Source organism: Tupaia chinensis, unplaced genomic scaffold (genome assembly GCF_000334495.1).
Source record: "Tupaia chinensis unplaced genomic scaffold, TupChi_1.0 Scaffold000361_2, whole genome shotgun sequence".
Classification (NCBI taxonomy): Eukaryota; Metazoa; Chordata; class Mammalia; order Scandentia; family Tupaiidae; genus Tupaia; species Tupaia belangeri.
In genome coordinates this window covers 5,426,314-5,448,593 of record NW_006159858.1, presented here as the reverse complement: position 1 = coordinate 5,448,593, position 22,280 = coordinate 5,426,314, and the positions used below count along the sequence as shown (strand labels likewise).

The 22,280-nt window shown below is 36.8% G+C and overlaps 1 protein-coding gene across 7 annotated transcripts in view; it reads right to left on the bottom strand.

The window, feature by feature from the left end:
• The window catches only part of NBEAL1 (neurobeachin like 1), a 209,066-nt gene that overhangs the window by 110,755 nt on the left and 76,031 nt on the right, over positions 1 to 22,280 (bottom strand). For 5 of the 7 annotated variants that reach the window (XM_014589572.2, XM_027773657.1, XM_014589569.2 and 2 more), the window contains exons 8-14: positions 19,431 to 19,516; positions 15,886 to 16,192; positions 14,450 to 14,556; positions 8,488 to 8,574; positions 5,710 to 5,793; positions 2,608 to 2,706; positions 1,896 to 2,476 (exon numbers count right to left, since the gene is read on the bottom strand). In XM_014589572.2, the coding sequence (XP_014445058.1) occupies positions 1,896 to 2,476; positions 2,608 to 2,706; positions 5,710 to 5,793; positions 8,488 to 8,574; positions 14,450 to 14,556; positions 15,886 to 16,192; positions 19,431 to 19,516 (1,351 nt within the window). The remainder of the gene's footprint in view (positions 1 to 1,895; positions 2,477 to 2,607; positions 2,707 to 5,709; positions 5,794 to 8,487; positions 8,575 to 14,449; positions 14,557 to 15,885; positions 16,193 to 19,430; positions 19,517 to 22,280) is intronic. The other 2 variants (XM_027773656.1, XM_014589573.2) reach the window with 1 other exon arrangement.

Sequence of the window (22,280 nt, the reverse complement as noted above, 5' to 3'; positions counted from 1 at the left end):
TGTCTTTCTGGCAAGTGCACAGACCCTATAGCAAAAAAACTCTCAAAAAAAAAAAAAAGAAATTGCAATGCTGATTAAGAATTATTAGCTACACACATGGAAATAAGAGTCCAAAAACTAAGAAAGTGGCCAACTTAATCATAGGGACAAGTCTGGAGTTGAATATTATATACCAGAATTTAATCAGGAAAATTGAACCAGAACAGAAGATAAAAGTACATGAGACTGATAGGTTCATGCACCTACCATCTGAACAGAATCCTAACCTGTTTCCTGGCTTTAAGCAAAGTTCCTTGGCTTTTCTTTGATTTAAGTTAAAACTGGTTTTCTTAGTAGTAATGAGTGAACTCACCATTGAAAGTAGTTAGATTATGTAGGAAATTGTGTGATCAATGCAATGTGGGTGGGAAGGGAATGAAGGACAATTGTGGACACTGGAGGTGGAGTGAGAGGAAGGTGGGAAGGGACAGAGGGTCAGAAAGAGGGGTGGAAATAATTATCTATTTAATGACTGCAGTAGGATATGTAGCCCCAGCTAGGTGCTACTTTATAGGATGCGTAAAGTTAGACTTGTGTTGATGGAAATGTGTGTGTCACCTGTGTTTGCTATGAGGGTATTTGGATTGATTAGGGTCTTTGGTGATTCAATAAAATGTGGGGGGAAAACAGTATAGAAAACAAACATAGATACCAGAGACAGTGAGGGAGGAGAGTGGGAGATAGCAGAGGGTAAGAGATAGGGAATCAATGATGGGGGGAAAAAAGCAAAACATACAGAAAACAAGAAATGGAAGATTATTTGCTGACAATAACATGTTTGTTGATGTGCTTGATTGAGACAATATACAGTGTACTCTGGATGGAAAATCTCATTTTGTATGCTGTAATGATGTACAGTGAATGAATGCAAATAAATAAATTGAAAAAAAATTTTTTTTTAATTAAAAAAAAAAAGAATTATTAGCTACTAAAATCTGGACGTACGTACACATAGGTTTTCTGGTGCTTCATATAAATAAATAGCATCTTCTTCAATGGAACAGAGGGACAATTATTCATTTTAGGTTTATTACTCAGTTTTTTTCTCCATTGCTGCACTAGAAGAAACCTGGGACCAGCAGTTGGCGTAATGGCTATGTTGCTGGACTCCCACGTAGTCAACCGTGGTTCGCGTCCTGGACACGGTGGCTTAAAACTCACGCCGGGCGCATGTGCGTGCGTGCCCAAGATCCCGAGAGGAGAATGGAGAAGAGATCGCGACGTGGCCATCCCCCCGGGGAGTGATTTCTCGCTTTCTGTCTCTCTGTCTCTCTCTCTCTCTGTCTGGCGAGTGCATGTGCCCTATGGCAAAAAAAAACTCTCAAAAAAAAGAAAAAATAGAAGAAGAAACCTGTGGGTCAACAGATGGCATGAAGGGTAAGGTGGTGGATCCCACAGGCTGACTGTGCGGTTAGAGTCCTAGGTCTGGCGGTTTGAAAATTATGCTATGTGCGTGTATGTGTGCACCTCAAATCGTTAGATGAGATTAAGCGAGGAGAAGAAATTGTGTCATGGCCACACTCCCTGAGGAATGATTTTTCTTTCTCTCTCTCTTTCTCGCTGGTGAGGGCATATGCTCTATAGTAAAAACTTTAAAAAACAACAACAACAAGAAACCTTGTTTCTAAACTAGCCTCATAACTTAATCAGCAAAATATCTACAATATATAAAATTATTTGTGAAAACAATAAAAGCACTTATGATTAAACTGTGTGCAGTCTAGAGATGAAGGGGCTTCAGACAAATTGTTGTACACTTAAGAAGTAGATGCTTGGAAAAATGTTATCCTGTTTAAGAACCACAAAACATACTGTTATAACAATATTCATTTATGTTCCACAACTTGTACCAGTACCTGTACAATTGTTTCCTTTTTCCTCCTTTGTTAATAATGCCAAGAGTCAACGGATCCTGATCTAAGCAAAACCACGCACTAAAAGAAAAGGCAGACCCTGGCCATTTCTGTATGGCAGGCACAGAAATTCCTGCCATACTATGTGACAAGTTAAAATATTGCAGTGCACTCTCTAGACTTAGTTTTCGGGCCATTGTCAGGATTGCTCGAGTCACAGGAGTTGTATAAGGGTGAATATATTCAGATCCATCCACTCTCAGCAATCTTAGCAGTCGACGAATTTCTTCTGAGCTCACTGACTGACTCCCCAAGGAACCATGGATTGCAATCAAGTTCTCAGCACAAGTTCGATGGAGGAAAGAATGAGAATCAAGGGTTTCAATGATTCTGATTCCCATGTTAGCATTGACACAAATAGTTCGACTCTGCTTATTGATACAACAAATTCTTTTCAGCCAATCAGAGATGAAGATTTGCAGGTCATGGGATTCCAGCTCTGGAAGCCACTGGATAAGAAGCAAGAGAGGCTGGACATTACTAATGCCCAAAATTCCAACAGAAGTGTGGTCACCCTCTACAGCCTAGAAAAGGAATATAAAAGGTAAAAGGTTAGTTACTACCTTTTCAGTGGAGATAACAGAACTTCTTTTACATTGCTCTGATCCAAAAAACCAACAAGGCATTGGAACTCTTTTAATAAAGAAAAACTCACCATATTCATAAGTTCTTTAAGTAGCTCCAGTGGTGGCTGACCCAGGCATTTTAATACTTCAAACAGATGCGTATAGCCAATTCTCTCTTTAAATACTTCCTAGTAAAAGTAAAAATAATGTATTAAAACACATTTTCAACAGCTGACTTTGATAACTATCAAAAACATTAAATAATACCCATTTAAGCTAATTAATATAAAAAATAATGACTATGAATTCGACATTTGCTTTCTTAAATTGTGTATGTATGTCTTCATCTTAAAATAGATTTAATATAACTTCTGAAATAATAAAAATACTTTAATCTACCAAAATTCAAGATAAATGGTATTAGCAGTAATTTTATATTAAAGAATTATTATATTATTTGCAGATTAGAACATATCATGCTTCCTTTCCTTGCTTTTACTTTAATTGTAACTAGTAAAGTATTAGATGAAGTCAAAACAAAAATAGAGAAAAATTAGAAAACTTAGGGATGATAGGAGTTAAATACTCAAAGAAACAGATAAAATAACCCTGGCAATTTTGAGTACTTGCCAGAAAAAAAAAAACTAAGTACAAAGAGTTTCCTCTCTGCTCTTTGTATCTAAATAGTTTGAATTATCTAGAACATTGAAGTCATTTTAGGAAGATCTAAATCACCTTATTTAAAAAAAAAATTTTTTTACAGGACATGTGCAATCACCAAAAAGAAACAAGAGACTCACAGAGAGAGAGAGAAAGTGAGCAATCACCCCTCAAGGAGGACAGCCATGCTACAATCCCTTCTCCTCCATTCTCCTCTATAGATTTTAAGCACACATGCACATGTGCCCAGAGTGAGTTTCAAGCCACTGGGTCTAGGACTCAAACCAGGATGGACCACTTAGGAGTCTAGCACCTTAGCCACCATGCTACTGACAGGTCCTGAAAATACCTTTTAAAAAAAAATTTTCTTGGGCTAGCCAATGGCATAGAGGTTAAAGTGGCTGGATCCCATATGCCCAACTGTGCATGTTTTTTAAGCTGCCAGGCCTGGGACTCAAAATGCACAGTTGACCATGTGGGATCCAACCTAAATATCAGCTATAGCAACATCTCTAGAAGAAAAGTTAGAATATCCAAACACAAACCAATGGAAACTAAGGAATACAACTAAAGAGAAAAGGGAGTAGAAATTAATTCATTTATGGTAACAGAATAGTGAAGCATAAAGTCTATTAGAGGTGGCATATAAGACCATAGAGTAGTAATGATAATAATAATAGTCACATATTTATTGCACATTTACCACCTGCCTCGCACTATGCTGACAAGTTCACATATATAAACTAATTTGTTTTCTTTTGCTAGAGTATGTGCACTCACCAGAGAGTGAAAAAGTAGTGAGAAAGCACCTCCCATGGAGAATAGGCATGCTGTAATCCCTGCTCCTGCCTCTCCCTCCTTTCAGGATTTTAGGCATGCATGTACATGTATTCAACATACTTTTCAAGGCAGTGGGTCTAAGACTCAAATGGTGTAGTTGGCCACATGAGATCCAGTCACCCTAACCACCATGCCACTGGCTATCCCAATCTCACTAATTTTTTTAAAAGAATTATTTGGGGGAACCAGCAGTTAGCGTAATGGCTATGTCGCTGGACTCCCACGTAGTCAATCGCAGTTCGCATCCCGGACCCGGTGGCTTAAAACTCACACTGGGTGCATGTGCGTGTGTGCCCAAGATCCCGAGAGAATGGAGGAGAAGAGATTGCGGCGTGACCATTATATTTAGTTTCTCTGTGTTCCTAAACAAAACTCACCAAACTTCAGTGACTTGAGACGCGATGCTCGTAGGTTCACTCAACTCACTGAGCTGGGGGCCAGCAGGTGGTGTGGGGGCAGAGGTGCTAGACTCTCGCATGGCTGACTGTGGTTTGAGTCCCAGACTTTGCAGCTTGAAAATCATGCCAGACGTATGTGCATGCATGCCCAAGGTCTTGGAAGAAAAATGGGATTGTGGCATGGCCATTCCGCGTGGGGGGTGATTTCTCACTTTCTCTCTATCTCTGTCCCTCTTTCTGGCGAGCACACATACTCTAAGGCAAAAACATCTTGAAAAATAAAAAAATAAAAATGATTTATTTCATTTTATTTTTAATTTTTTTTTTTTATTTTTTAAAAATTTGCTACAGGACATATGCACTAACCAGAGAAAGTGAGAAAGCAAGGTGCCAGGTCTGAGACCCAAATCGTAGTTGGCCATGTGGGGAGTCCTGTGCCCCAACCCCATACCATCTACCAGCCCCTTCACTAATTCTTATAATTAACCAATGATGTAACCATTAGCCTATGAGATAACTATGCACCTCACCGGACAGTCAGTGGTAGTGAAAGAGAATGCGTAGGAAGCCCTGAGAATTAGTGAATATAAAGACACAGAATTCCCATGGACATATAACCTGTAAAGACAACTCCCAAATTGACAGAACTGTTTTCCTATTAAAAAAAAATATATTTATAGCCTAGGTAGTTACAAAGTGATGAAGTAAAGAGTATTTGATTAATGGAGAAAAACTAGGATATAAAATGTAATTACTTAAACTTATTGGGCTGGGTTGGTGACATAGCAGTAGTGCACAGCTCTGTGATGCTGGGCCCACCTGGGAAGATCCTGGGTTTACATCCCAGAGTGTCCCCACACATGCCTGGTGCATGCGTATCTATGAGCTGGGCTGGCTGGGAGTAAACTGTGGAGTGAAGACCTGTTAGAGTGCATGTCTTGCTCTCTATTTCTCTCTCTCATGGAAAAAATAAACTTAAAAAAAAAAAAAAACACCTCACGAACCACAGAATCACTTAATAATAAGCATTTTAGCAGCAGTGCTACTCTCAAATTCTTTGACCAACATTGTAAATCCCTTTTAGTTCACAGTTTAGTCATTAATAACTTAACATTTTAAACAGTACCAATAGGGGGTGTGTCTTGAAAATTTTCAGCAAAATGATTCTTATACCAAGATGAGCTTTTTATAAACTATTTCATTTCAGATGCTAAACTACATGTATTATATATTTTCATACATCACTTTGGGCAAACTAAGACAACATTTAAAGGCTTAAGATATATGTTTTACCTTAGCAGCTGGAGATTTGTTCATTACTGCTGTCAGAGCCTGAATAGTTGATACAGCCAGACAATCCAACTGTCCCTGAAACACCTATTAGAGGGGGGAAATAAAGCAAGCAATTAACAAATATCTTCAAGTTTTTATTTGGTTAGGAGACCTTTATTCAGAAAAATCTGAAAAAAAAAAAGATTTAACATGCATTCCATTGTTCTTCCAATGAAACTGATTTTTGAAGTACTAAAACCTGCATGAAAAGCTACTTACTTAACCAGTAAGCCATATATCAGAAAGATAAGGCAACATTCACTCATTACATTAAAATGTTTTGAGGGAAAAAAAAAGAAAACCAAGCTAAACACATGCCTTTTTAAAAAATGGACAATCTCAAGAGGAAGGGAGGGAGGTCTATCTTTGGAAATTCTCATTATGTTTTAGTCTCCCATCAAAAAACACGTTTAAAATTTATAGGCTTAAGTTCCCTTTAGCATATCTAAAGACAGCTAAACTAATCCAAGTCCATTTGTTTCTAAAGCCTGTTAAAATTAAATGGTACGTCCATACACCAACTGATCACCATACTTGCAAACAATAAGCTATATCTCTTTCTATATAAAATGCACAATGTGAAGCAGATATAGAAAATGAAATATGGTATCTATCTGCATTGTTGTGGTTTAGAGAAAGCGAACTTTAATGCCAAAAGTAAATGTAATGCTCTATTTTGTCTACCATGGCTCAAGCCTTACCAATACAAAAGAGATATTAAATTTAGGGACAGGGCATTTATAGCAAAAACCAAGAACAATATTTAAAAACACAACATAATAACTATAACAGGCTTAGTCAACCATGAAAGCACGGTCTGAGCAATAGAAAGTTGTAAAAACAAATAATCCTAAGAATCTGCTTTCAGGAATACATTACTATAATCTGAAGTTAGTTACTTTACACATAAGATTTTCTTCTCTTCCAAGAAAACACATCTAATCACACTTATAGTGGTATCCTAAGCTCTACCATTTTTAGGCAAGTTACTTAATCTAGTATTCTGGGTTTTACTGATTTTTTTTTAAGACCATTACACAAAATAAACATACTACATATGTAATTCTGCATATAGCAGAATTTCATACAAGTAAGATCTATCTTTGATTTTATCCAAGAGAAGTAGGCCAAAAAGACCTCTTTTCACCTACAAGCTGGAATTTTAACATAAACCTCTGAGAGACTACTGTAATTGTTTTATTTATTTATCTAGGTAGACCTTAAAAGAGACTAACACTTACAGAGAAACCATTTAAAATAGTACTGTGTGAATTCATATTTCACATCCAAAACAGAAAACAGATTATAATATCACTTTTTATACCACAGCACTATTTATAAACCCAGACATTAATATAATGTAGTACGGGTGGGCCTGCGGGTAGTGTGGTGGTTAAGCTGATGGACACCCACGTGGCTGACTGCACTTCAAGATCCAGACCTGGCAGCTTGCTTTCACACTTTGTCTCTCCCCACATCTCTCTCTGGTGAGCACAGATGCCCTATATCAAGTTTAAAAAATAATAATAAATTAAATTAAATAAATCTTTTTCTTTCATAAAGGGATTTTTTTGCTATAGGGTGCATGCGCTTGTCGGAAAAACAGACAAAAAGAAAGAAATCACCCCCCAGGGGAATGGCCATGTCACAATCTCTTTTTCTCCATTCTCCTTTTAGCATCTTGGGCACCTGCACAACATGCGCCAGAATGAGTTTAAGCTGCAGGGTCCTGGACTTGATGTGGGAGTCCAGCAACGTAAGCATTATGCCATCTGCTGGTCCCAATAAGTAAATCTTTTTTAAAAAGATAATTAATAAAAGATATCATGTAAGTTCTCTCAAACTTGAGGGGGAAAATACAAAGCAACTTTTTAAAAGGTTTTTTGCCATAGAGCAATGAGCACTTGCCAGAGACAGAGAAAGAGAAAATGAGAAATCAGTCCCTAGGGTGGTGGCCAAGCCACAACCCCTTTTCCTCCAGTCTACTCTTGGAATTTTTGGCACAAACACACACAAGTGCCCACTGTGATTTTCAAGTTGTTGAGTTCAGGACTCAAACCATTGTCGGCCAAATGGGAATCCAGCATCTTAGCCACTACAACATCTGCTGGCCCCAACAAAGCAATTTTTACAGGTAGGTTTTTTTTCAAACCTAATGTTTTGTCAAAAGCAACAAAAATTACATACTTTGCTTTATTATACCCATTACAGAATTGACTTTTTAGAATAGAAAAAAGCCAAGTTTTATGGTAAATTAACACTCAAAGACTTTGGCATCTTCTTCCCTTCCTCCAAGATTCAGGTTGTCCATTTAATTATAATCATTACTTGTCAATAAAAAGCAAAGAATCAAGATATTAAAAATGACCATACATATTCACAAACAAAGCCCTAATGTCCCAATACACCACAGTGCTTAGAAAAGGAAGAACCCAAAATATGAAGTCACCAGCAAGTGAAAAGTATTGATATTGGGATCTTATTCCTGTACTGTATACCTCCTCAAGCTCAAAGGAACACAGATATATAAATGGAATTCTATTGGTCATTTATATCAAATACCAACTTATTTATTCTTTAGATAAAAGCAATTTTTTATTTTAATATTTTAATAATTTTAAAACTAATGAGAATTAGAATTAGATATGTATTTTAAGACATAAAGGAAGTACAGGAATAATTACTCCCATTAACTGATTTTGGACTTCAGCTGAAACAAGATGCAGGCTTTGTAGATACCTGGTCCTCATTCATTTCTGTCAGTAATTTGTTGGCAAGGTCTTTCTCGTTCTTGTCTGCCACTTTATTGTTAGCATTTAAAAATAGCTGTTAAAAACAGAGATGAGAATAATGGAGAAAGAACATTAAATTGTTACCTAGAAGCAGCATTGAAGCTTAAATGGATTTCCAGGCCTCTTAAGATAAATCAAAGTATCCATTTGTTTTATAAAGTAAAGATTATTCATTTTTTTGGATTACAAACTAATATTAGTTTAATAGTATATAATTAATTATTATGTGATATCTTTCTCTCTGGGCATTCAGTTATTAAATAGGAAGCAACAGCAAAATTACAATTAGGTAAGATTCCTAAATTCTTAAAAAAAATCAACAGAGAATAACTTACAAAAAAAAAAAAGTTACTATTGAGACTAAAGATAGCACGGTAAAAAATGCACAGTAAGGTCTATATGTCAGGTAAGTTTTTGAAATGCTATTAAGCTAACTTTTAAAAAGGTGTTCCCAGAAACACTTCTCAGAGTTTGAAATATATACTTTCACAAGGGAGGTCAATGTACAGCATTTCCCAAATTTATTTGACTACATATTTTGTTAAAATACTATGCTTAACAGTATTCTCCAAAGTCATCAAAACTTTAAATATTTTAGAGTGTGATAAAACCCATTTTGCCAAGCCCAGAAGCTTCCACACAAACAGTTAAGAAAAATAAGCACATTTAAACAAGTTGGTGAATCTCATACAAAAAGAAAGCTTGGAAACTGCAGCAGTCACCTAAAGATCTATCTGATTCATACATTGTCATGGCACTTTAACTGTTAGTTACCAGTATTTCCAATTGGTTTAAATGTTTAAATACCGAAATGGTCTTAATTCTGTGCTACTGTATAAAATAGAATAAGAGATTCATTGTTTATTAAAAAAAATAATAATTTAAACAGAAAGCAGTCATTGACATTTGTAGCATCATGTAACATACATGAGGAGTTAAGGTTCCACAATATTTCAAAGATTTTTATATATTCAGGAATCATATCAACTATGCTCATAAAAATCAACAGATTCTCTAATTATCCTATATTTGATGCACTGAAAAATTTATTTATTTATTTATTTATTTTTGCTACTAAACACTAACATTAAGGACCAGTTAATACAATTAGAAAATTATATATGATGGGCCAGCAGGTGGCAGAGTGGTTAAGGCGCTGGACACTCCCACTAGGCTGATCACGGTTCAAGTTGAGGACCTGGCAGCTTGCCTTCTCACTTTCCCTCTCACTCTTTCTCTGCCTCTCTCTGATCAAATTAAATGAATAAATAAATAAATATTAAATAAATAATTAAAAGAAAACTACAGACATAGGGTCAGAATACCTTGATAAGAAATCTTAGCTCCATAAGTTACTAGTGTTGACCTTGGGCTAATCATTTAATGCCACAGAATACTTTCCCTCATTTGTATAATACAAAATAAGAAAACTTATTTCCCCTTGTTGAGGCCAGCAGGTGGTGTGGTGGTTAAAGTGCTAGATTCTCACATGGCTAGCCCCAGTTTGAGTCCTGGACATAACAGCTTGAAATTCATGCTGGATGCGTGTGTGTGCATGCCCAAAATCCCAAGAAGAGACTGGACTAGAAGGGACTGTGGCCTGGCCATCCCCACTGGGGGGCGATTTCTCTCTTTTCCTTCCCTGTCTCTGTCTCTCTCTCCAACAACTGCATGTGCAGGATGGCAAAAAAAAAAAAAAAAAAAAAACCAGAAAATAAAAATTCCCCTTGTTTTAAAGACTCAATGACTAATGTATGTGATGAATCCATAGTAATTCTGAGAAAAGTATTACTGAAATAAAGACTACTATCAGCAGGGGAGGCCCAGTCCCAAAAGCCTGGTTTTCCTACTGAAATTGATTTCTTATCTAGCATTTTTTCATTTCAAAATAAAATATGACAAGTATCAGATTATCAACTCTTAAAAAGCCATAACTATCAGCAAGTGTCAAGATATACATTATAAGAAACTTTCCTACGCTACAGTGAGAACACTAGCTTACCATAAAAGCTATGACAGATTTGTATGTTTTAAAATGATATTGTTCATACTGAAGATTTATTATATCTGAATTTAATGTAGTAAAAACCCCATGCTAACCAATTTTAGTAGGAACTACTTTGTATTCTAGAGATTACCCAAATGTATGATTAACATTTCCTTTATGAGAAATGCTGTTTTTATCACTAAAGTTGTTTTCAATAACTGATAAAGCCACACTGCTTTTTTATGAAAATCAAAACAGTTATAAACACTTCTGTCAAACTGCTTTCATCTCCTTAGGCTTTCTTTCCCATGAATGATATTTAATGGAGGAGAAAAGCATCTAGAATTTGGTAGTTTTCTTAACTTACTAAATACTCATTTACTATTTACTTCATCGATACATTGCTTACTATTTTATGCCCCTCATTACTATATTATTTTAAGAAAAATAATTAAATAACAGAAGTATGCTAAGGGATGTCCCTCTTGATAGTGTTAAAAAAAATTCAAGGAGCTCTTATTAACATCCTTATTTTGGATTATTCTCACAATCAATTTTTAGCAGGAAGCCCATGAAAGGAAGACCTTAAGTAAAAAGATAAAAGTTCTTTGAGGTAGTTTCATTTACAAATGCTTTGTAAGAAGTTCTCTAAAAAATTTCAGATATCATCTTGAAACATCTTGGAATGGATGGAAATATGACATAATAAGCCAAAATATTAATGATATATTCTCACACATTACCGCTAAAAAGTAAATTAACAAAAAATAATAAAAAAGGCATACTGGCAATACATATCAAGAACCTTGGGACCAGCAGTTAGCGTTAATGTCTATGTCGCTGGACTCTCATGTAGTAGACCGCGGTTCTAGTTCCGAACCTGGCAGCTTAAACTCACGCTGGGCGCATGTGCATGATGCCCAAGACACCGAGAGGAGAATGGAGAAGGGATTGCGGCATGGGCCATTTCCCTGGGGTATGATTTCTCGCTTTCCGTCTTCTGGCAAGCGCACGTGCCCTATGGCAAAAACCTCTCCAAAAAAAAAAAAAACCCTTAACAATATATCTGCCATCTCTCTACTCTTCTATATTTTCCAATTAGTTATAACTTGTTTTTATATAGTATTTCCTGATTTAAAAAACAAACAGGGCTGGCTGTGTGGCCTGGTGGAATCGCATGGTTGATCATGTGATTCCAGTTTCTTTCCTGGCACTTTCAGAAACAGGCTGAATGCATGTGCCTTTATATCCAGGATCTCAAAGAATGCAAAAACAAGAGAAAGGATTGTGGTGTTCCAGAGGAGGTACTTTCTTCCTCTCTCCCTCTCTCTCTGCCTTTCTCTGGTGAGCACATGCAAACATTTAAAACAAACAAACCAATAAAAAACATTTATGCCCCTAATATAGTAATTTTATTAAGAATAAAATTCTACTCAACATAATTTGAAAGAGCTATGTAACAGCAAAAAACTGTGAACAAATTAAGTGCCTATAAACAGGAAAATTAAAATTAATTACAGTAGGTACATCTACTTATTAAATATTACATTAATATTAAAATCATGGCATGTGAAGGCAATAAATCTTAAACCAAAAAAAGCAGCACATTTTAAGAATGCATAACAAAATGCTGTACAAGTCAATAACAGCAAATCAAATTTAAAACTGAGCCAAAGATTTGAATAGACATTTCTCCAAAGACATATGAATGGCAAGAAATAGGGACCAGCAGTTAGTGTAATGGCTATGTCGCTGGACTCCCATGTAGTTGACTGTGGTTTGAATCCCGGACCTGGTAGCATAAACTCACACCGGGAGTGTGTGCGTGCATGCCCCAAATCTCAAGAGGAAAATGGAGGAGAAGGGATTGTGGCATGGCCATCCCCTAAGGGGGTGATTTCTCGCTTCCTGTCTATTTCTCTGTCTTTCTGGCGAGAGCATGTGCCCTATAGCAAAAACAGCTCCAAAAAAAAGAAACATAAAAGATGCTCACTGTCACTAATCATAAAGAAATGCAAATAAAACCACAAGAAGACACCACCTCATACCTATTAGGATAGAAACAATCAAAAAAGAAAAAAGAGCCCAGCCTAGTGGCACAGTTGGTAGAGGACTGCACTGCAGTACTGACAGCCACTGGCCAAGCAGAGATTCAAATTCCCAGAACAATATGCCTGAAATAAGACAGGTGCATGGGCCCAAGATTCTGATGAGCTAGAGGGACTGTGGTATGACAAGACCCTATCAAAAGCACTTTTCTTTCTTTCTCTCTTTCTTGTACCCACATGTGCACATACACTTTTCTATCATGATTTTTTTTTTTTTGAAAAGGAGAAAAAGAAAAAAAAATGTTAGCAGAGATGTGGAGAAATCGGAACCCCTGTGTACTATTGATGGAACTATAAAAAGGTATAGCCACTACAGAGAACGGTGTGTCAGTTTCTCGAAAAAATATAAAATTGGATTACCAGATTATGAGCTAGTAATCCCATCTCTGGGTATATACCCAAAAGAATTTAAAGCAGTATCTCAAAGAGATATCTATATACTCATGTTCATAGCACCATTAGTCACAGTAGCCAAAACATGGAAGTGACCCAAAAGTCCATCGACAGAGAAGCAAAAAGTGGTGTGAATGTGAATGTACATGTGTGCATGTGTGTATTCACACAGACACAAAAATGGACTATTATTCGATCTTTAAAAATGGAAATTCTGATACATACTACCATGTGGGTGAACCATGAGGACATGCTAAATGAAATAAGTCAGTCACAAACGGACGAACACTAAAGGATTCCACTTACATGAAGTACTTAGAATAATAAAATTCATAGAAATGGAACATAGAACAGTGGTTTCCAGGGACTGGGGACACAGGGCAATGGGGACTTGCTTAATGGGTATAGGCAATGGAGAGTTGCTTAATGGGTATAGAGTTTCAGTTTTACAAGATAAAGCATTCTGGAGAAGAGTTGTACTATAATGTAAAAGTACTTACTACTGAATTATACACTTAAAAATGATTATAATGGTAAATTATATATGTATATATATATATATATGCAAATAGTTTATTTAATAGTTTATTATTATAAATAGTTTATTTAATTTTCCTACATTTAAAATGTTTCCTATAAAACAAAGAATACTTTCATAATGAAAAAATAAGCTTTATCAAAAACAACAGGAAATATTATTTCTCACTACAAGAAATTGTAAGAGGAAACAAAATTACTGACAAACATTCAAATCAGTTATATAATAGTTTCTCTAAATATGTACTTTTAAAGAATAAATCTATATACCAGAAAGTTAATCCAAGATAACATTCACTACTACAGAAAAACTTTTCTGAAATTTGACTTTAAAACACTTTCTGCAAAATCTCAAAATACTTATAACCAAATAAATTTTATTCTTATAAAGTTAAATTAGAAAATGAAACAACAGTTTTAGGAAAGAAATAAAAGCAAGAAGGTTAGTAAATTCTACATCTGAATTAACACAATTGTTTCACCTACTCTAACATCCCTCATATGGTAGAGAGATATGCTGAAACACGTGACTCCAAATAGAAGTAACGACCTTTAAAAATGCAGAATCAAACTTAACATATGACTTAAAATCTACAGGCTCAATGTGCTTCTTTTGGATTTTAGAACTTAAGTTTGTTAAAATGATCCTTATCTTTCAAATTAATCATGTACCACTCACTACATATCATACCAGAAAACTTAAAATTAATAATACTTAAATTAATTTACATAATCTACAATGATACAACACTAGTTTCAATGCAAGGTAAAGACGTGGTTACATAATTAAATGCAAATACAAACTAAATATAAAAAAGTAATAATATGCTCAAATTTGAGTAAAAACAGCTTTCAAAATCAAAGACAATAATAATAATAAATACCTTGCAATTCTGTAGCAGTCGTATGAGATGTTCAAAGCAATTACTATTAAGAAAAATTGCCTGAAGAACAGGTCTATCGGTGCAATCCAACATAGCTGTGATAGTATCTAGGAAAATAAAGGAAATCATACATGTAAGAGTGAACATTTGGGATTAAAAACTAATGATATTCTTAAATTAGGCTTTCCGTGGGGGCCGGCAAGTAGCATGGTGGTTAAGGATGCTGGACTCCCACATAGCCAACTGCGGTTCAAGTCCTGGATGTGGCAGCTTGCTTTCTCACTTTCTCTCTCTCTCTCACTCTTATTACTCTGTCCCTCTCTGGTCAAATTAAAATCAATAAATAATTCTAAACAAAATAATTCTTAAAAAAAAAAATGAGTTCTTCCAGTTAACAAAACAGATATAAATTAAATGAGAAATAATAGAGATGAGAGTAGAAAACAAAATTTATATGCTTTATTTAAAATATTTCAATTTTATGAACGATATTATTTGTCCCAGGGATTTATTCTCCTATCACAAAGCTCAAGTCTTATCAACTATCCTGCCAAATTTACTATTAATAAATTGTTTATTAGCAACAGCTGGTTATGTTCAACAATGTAATCTCATTTACATACTTATATAAATAACCTATGACCATTATAAAAAACGAGACTAAGGTAATGAATCCTTTTTTTTTTGGAGAGGTTTTCACTATAAGGCGCATGCGCTTGCCAGACAGACAGAGACATAGAGACAGAAAGCAATGGCCACGCTTCAATCCCTTCTCCACCATTCTCCTCTTGGGATCTTGGGCACGCACACACATGCGCCCGGCGTGAGTTTTAAGCCACCGGGTCCGGGACACGGTCTGCAGTTGACTACATGGGAGTCCAGCGACATAGCCATTACACTAACTGCTGGTTCCCGGTAATGAATCCTTTTGTGATAATGTTTTGCTCGTTTCCTACTGAAAAAATATCTTCCTCCAGAAATCAAATGACATATGGCATGGACAATACCTAACGAAAAAGAAGTTCCTTTAATACAGATTCTTTAAAAAATAACTAACTGGATAATATTATAAAAAATAGAAAAGAAGGCCACCCAGTGGTTAGTGGTTAAGGCAGCTGGATCCCACATGGCTGACTGCACTGTTTCAGTCCTAAATAGGCAGCATGGAAAACACACTGGACGCATGTGGGTACATGCACAAAATCCCAAGAGGAGAATGAAGGGACTGTGGTGTAGCCATCTCCACTAAGGGGTGATTTCTCACTTTCCCCCTCTCTCCGTCTCTCTCTGGCGAGCACACATGCCTTATAGCAAAACTAAACAACAGTAACAAAACTGATTGCAAAAAAAGAAAGGACTTGTCTTTTTCTAAAGAAAGTGGGGAATATGAAAGTAAAATAGAGACTTAGACAAAACAATGTTAAGGTGATACTTACTAAGCATTTTGATCTGTAGTGCTATAAACCGGCTTTCCCATTGTCTGGACCGCCTCTGATTAGGTAAAGTTGAATGGTCTGAATTTAGCAATTTAAAATAGTTCTCTAGGAGAGTACTGGTTTCCACTTGACGTTGGTCAGAGCTGCTAATAAGAAGGATATGTACCACTTCTGTAAGGCACTTGAGAGTCAGTTCTACCTTTCTACCCACTTCTTCAAGATCTCCATCTTCCCAGGAATCACAGTCTGCCAAAACTCGCATGAGAACTTCCATGGTAGCTGGAGAAATTGCTTGCAAAGCATTCCTCTGAAACATTAGAGACAGTAAAAATGAAACCCAAACCTAAGTGAAGTATGTATCCTACAAGAACAAAGAGAATCTAATAAATCACAGATAACTTTTAATCAACATATTTAAAAAATTTTAATGGATACTTTGACCAATACTGCTAGTGTTTTTACACATAAGAGGAGTCTACAAAAAAATCATAGAAAATGAATATTATGAAAAACCCATGCCTGAATTTGAAAATCTTTGCACTAAGAAAAACCTGTATGTTAATTCCATTGTCCATTAACTTTTTTTTTTTTTTGGAGAGATTTTCACTGTAGGGCGCGTGCGCTCGCTAGACAGACAGAGAGAGACATAGAGACAGAAAGCGAGAAATCACCCTCCAGGGGGGATGGTCACGCCGCAATCCCTTCTCCTCCATTCTCCTCTCGGGATCTTGGGCACGCACACACACGCGCCCGGCGTGAGTTTTAAGCCACCGGGTCCGGGACACGAACCGCGGTCGACTACGTGGGAGTCCAGCGACATAGCCATTACGCTAACTGCTGGTTCCCTCCATTAACTTTTTGAAGTCCGTTCATATTAAGTTTTGCCTTCCTCACTACTACCAGAAAACTCACTTTCTATTCTCCCCTGCAGATAAGGGTAGCTGTGATAGTTCTAGCCACGACATATTACAGTAGAATAAGGAGGGTATCAGTTTACAAATAAAAATAAAAGGCCCTTTTGCCCTTGGCCCTTTCACCTTATTCCTACTGGAATGCAGATATAATGTTCTGGGCTACTTTTATATCAGGAGGAGATAAGCCCAAGAATTAAAACAGAACACTATAGAAAACAGAACAGGAATATCTAAGGACCTTAGTCATTCATGTTATCATTGGGCTGCCAGTCCAGAACAGCCTGCATCTAGAGTTATTAATTTTTAAAAACATCGATTTCGTTATTACTCTCTCAGGTTTTCTGTTGGTTACAGCAAACTCATTCCAATTGATTTGATATATTTGAAGGGCTTTTAAAAAGTTCATGGAAAATGCATACTATTTAAAAATATATATATATGAATTTGGGGTCAGCAGGTGGCACAATGGTTAGATCGCTAGACTCCCACATAGCAGACCACAGTTCAAGTCTTGAACCTCGTGAGTTAAAACTCATGCCAGGCACATGTGCATGCATGCCCAAAATCCCAAAAGGAGAATGGAAGAGAAGGGACTGCAGTGTGGCCATCCCCCTGGGGGTGATTTCTCACTTTCTGTCTCTCTGTCTCTCTCTGCGTCTCCAAAGAGTGTACGTACCCTATAGCAAAAAAACTCTCAAAAAAAAAATATATATATAGATTTGAAATTTTTATTACACCAAAATAAACTCACACTTTAATTGCATTTTTTACAAAATGTCTGAAATCAACTCATATGATAGTCTTCCATCCTCAAGTAACTGGTACTTAAATTCAGGACATCTATAAAACTTAGGAACAATATGTATTACCATAAAATTTTTTAAATTATAATTTAAACATGAAAATTTGAAATAACAATAAAAATATTATACATTGATGCTAGTGTATCACGTGAAAGAAAAAAACTAATATAGCTTAAAAAAGGAAGGGTCAGCAGGTGGCAAAGTAGTTATAAGGTGCTAGACTCCCACATGACCAACCATAGTTTGAGTCCCAGACTTGGTGGCTTGAAAATCACACTGGGAGGGACCAGCAGTTAGCGTAATGGCTATGTCGCTGGACTCCCATATAGTTGACCACGGTTCAAGTCCCAAACCCGGTGGCTTAAACTCACGCTGGGCGTGTGTGCATGCATACCCAAGATCCCAAGAGGAGAAAGGAGAAAGGAGAAGGGACTGCGGTGTGGCCTTCCCCCCTGGGGGTGATTTCTCGCTTTCTGTCTCTCTGTCTCTTTCTGGCAAGCGCACGTGCCCTACAGCAAAAAAAGAAAGCGGGAAAAAAAATCACACTGGGCACGTGTGGTGCATACTCAAAAATTCCAGAGTAAAATGGAGAAGGGATTCCAGTGTGGCTATCCTCCTAGGGGACGATTTCTTACTTTTCCTCTCACTGTCTCTTTCTGTCTCTCTCCAGCAAACATACACACCCTATGGAGGAAAAAAAAAAAACTAATAAAAAAGGAAAATAAGAGCTTTCAATGTAGGAGACAGAGAGGAACTAGGAGAGGAGAGAATTCAGGAACTCTCTAGATTTGGATGGATAAACCTGTATCTTTATTTCCTCTAAACTCTAATGGCAATTTAATACTTCCTTCAAATTTAAATGTAAATAACAAAGCACAGTAGTATAAGTAATACTTGTGATTTTTGTCACCAACCAAAATTATATGCATTTTCATATTACAGTTGTTTCACTATTTCAAAATATTCATGTTCATCTCTTCTTTGAAATTACTAGACTTGCTGCTGTATCTTTTTATTTACTTAAGCACATATTACTGTGTCACAATTTTGTTTATTAATATTTTAGTGACTGCATTCAGTATAATTGGTTTCTTCTGTTATTTACATACTCTACTTTAGGCATTTAAAGACATCCTGACAAGCTTTATCAAACTGCCAAAGGCGCATATGCGGTACAAATATGAAAAGTGTTAGGAACCTCTGATCTAATCACACAGAAACTCTTTCTGAATGAAAATCCGGTTGTCAACAAATATTTATATTCTGAATTTACCACACTCAGCTTTTAATATGTTCAACTTAAAAACAAACCAAAATAATAGTATCAGAAATTCTTTAATGTAAATAATAATTATTTTTTAAAAACTCATCTGGTTTATGAGGGGGAAAATGCACATAAGTTTGTACATATGGATTTAGTAATAATACATAGATAAAAATGTGGCTAAACTACTGTTTTTAGAAGCTAAACTGCTAGAGTTTTATTTTATATTATGGATTGATATGGCTGAATTGAATTTTTCTATACTCTGAAAGAAGAACCAGTACCAAAAGTAACATAAATAAAAACTTATCATAATACCCAAAGTTGTTAAGCCTGGTTATTTACCCAGATTTTTATTGTCAGGACTAATATTACTACTTAGATTTCATGGAAGATACAAAATAAAAGAAAGAAGACAGTGGTTTAATTTTAAATAAGATATAAACTCAAAATATTTATATGGTTCATAATTTTAAAAAGACAAAAATACAAAATAGATTCTGTGGAAAGCTTTTTATACTGTTAACTGTTATTTCATATATTAATTTTCATCACTTTCCTCACCTGCCCGCCAGCTACAATGGCTCCAAAGAGATGCAATAAGCAACACTTTAGACTTTCCTTGAGATGTTCACTTTCCTGAAAACATTCTGTAAATATAACACACAAATGAACAAGTAAGATATCTCCTCCATAACATGATTTCTTGTTTCTTAAAGAACTATTTATTTAATTCCATTTGTAATTATTATTTTTTAATTTGATCAGAGAGAAACAGAGAGAGAAAGGGAAAGGAGAAAATAAGCCGCCAGGTCCAGGACTTGAACTGCAGTGGGCCATGTGGGAATCCAGCACCTTTAACCCCCCATACTACCTGCTGACCCCTGACATGATTTATTTCCAAGGAAGGATACTGAAACACAAAGAACTAAGTGTGGGGACCCATAGATGGCATAATGGTTATGTCACTAGACTCCCACGTAGCTGAGGTTCAAGTCCCAGATCCGGTGGCTTAAAACTCACACGGGACACATAAGCATGTGTGTCCACAATCCCAAGAGGAGAATGGAGAAGTGACTGCAGCAGAGCCATCCCCCTTGAGGGGTGATTTCTCACTTTCTGTCTCTGTCTCTCCAACAAGCACACATGCCCTGTAGCAAAAATCTCTTAAAAAAAAGTGTGAAAATCACAATAAAATATATAAAAAAACAAGGTTGATGGATATTTTGTCATAGTATATGAGAAGAAAAACTATCAGCAATTTTAGGTACTATATTTATGCTCGCTCTATTAATTTGTGTAATACGGATAATAGTAAGGATGATAGTTTGCTCCCATTTATAAATGAGCTAATGAAAGGTCAGAAGTTGATGTCTTTCCTAAAGTCACATGGCTATGAAATGACAGCTAGAGGGTCCAGCAGTTGGTGTAATGGCTATGTCGCTAGACTCCCATGTAGCTGACCATGGTTTGAGTCCTGAACCCAGTGGCTTAAACTCACGCCGGGCGTGTGTGTGTGCCCAAGATCCCGCCCAAGAGATATTCACTTTCCTGAAAACATGCTGTAAATATAACACACAAATGAACAAATAAGATATCTCCTCCATAACATGATTTCTTGTTTCTTAAAGAACTATTTATTTATTTAATTCCATTTGTAATTATTATTTTTTAATTTGATCAGACAGAAACAGAGAGAGAAAGGGAAAGGGATAAAATAAGTCGCCAGGTCCAGGACGGAGGAGAAGGGATTATGGCGTGGCCATCCCTCCTGGGGGGTGATTTCTTGCTTTCTGTCTCTCTGTCTGTCTCTGTCTGGCGAGCACACGCACCCTATAGCAAAAACCTCTCCTAAAAAAAAGAAAGAAAGAAAAGAAATGGCAGCTAGGGACCAGCAGTTAGCGTAATGGCTATGTCGCTGGACTCCCATGTAGTTGAACGCAGTTCACGTCCCAGACCCGGTGGCTTAAACTCATGCCAGGCGCGTGTGCGTGCGTGCCCAAGACCCTGAGAGGAGAATGGAGGAGAAGGGATTGTGGCGTGGCCATAACCCCTGGGGGGTGATTTCTTGCTTTCTGTCTCTCTGTCTGGCGAGCACATGCGCCCTATAGCAAAAACCTCTCAAAAAAAAAAAAAAAAAAGGAAAGAAATGGCAGCTAGAAATTAATCCAAACCTGACATAAACTTAGAAGTCTTTTTTTTTGGTAAGGTGCTTTGGGATTTTTACTTTGCTAATATTAACTTTCGTGGAGATGGCAATGACAAATTTCTGGTGTGTTCTACTCAGTGGAACTCAACTGAGAACCAGCAGTCCAGTTACAAGGAGCAAGCCACTGCTCAGCTTCTTCAGGAAAACCACTCTCTTGCCTCTGCAGAGTCCATTGGGGATGATCAGAATGGCCCAAGGAGTGATGCTAGCTCGCAGCTCTCTCACATGCTGACTGAAGGGATTTTTGACGTGTTTCAACAGCTTTCGAGGCACATCTTCAGTAGGATAATATCTAGGCATTTTGCACAGTTTAACCACTCAGGTACCACCATTCTTGTCTCCACTAACTGGTTTTGTGACAGTCACAAGAACCTTCTCCTTTTTCTTTTTGATCCTGGATTTAGTGGCCAAGTATTTCCTCTTGTACATGGCCTTCCTGGAATACATGGCAGACCACGAGTATCTGCCGATGCCCCAAACTAGGACGGGGTTTTGGCTGCAATGGGGCTTCCCTTCTTGGGCTTTTTAGCCTTGGGGTCACCCTTTTTAACTTTGCCACTGGCATCAGCCTTCTTGGCTTCAGGTTTCTTCTCCTTAGTATCCTGCTTTGCAGCTTTTTCACCTGCCATCTTGTATAGTGGGTAAGACCACATGAGTTTTAAGCAGCCAGGTCTGGGACTCAAATCACGGTTGACTGGGAATCCACCGACATAATCATTACGCCATCTGCTGGTCCCAAATTTCTCCATGATGGAATGGGGATGTGTATCCTATGTCTGTCCCACCACTATATTTTTTTAATTTATTTTTTTAATGTCAGAGGTATATATATATGCACGTGAGAGAAAGACAATGGAGAGACAGCACCCCTAATGGGGCCCAGTCATGCCACAATTCTTTTCCTCCATTTCTCCAACCCATCAGAAGCCTGAGTATGTGTATATGGATCCAGCATGTTTTCTAGGAAACCAGTCATGTGGGATCTGGTTTCCTCCACACAGTGCCTGACCACTGTGTTCCTGGGCCAGACCTTCCACCATTGTATTTTAGAAACACGTAACTTCTCTGGTTTCACAGGGTCACAGCTGGAGAGCAATTCTGACTCATGATGAACTGTACCTCAGGTCTCACCCATATCTGAATTAAATGATATTCAAAGAAGACTTGGATTTTTGAACTAACAGAATTGATGAAAGAATTAATTA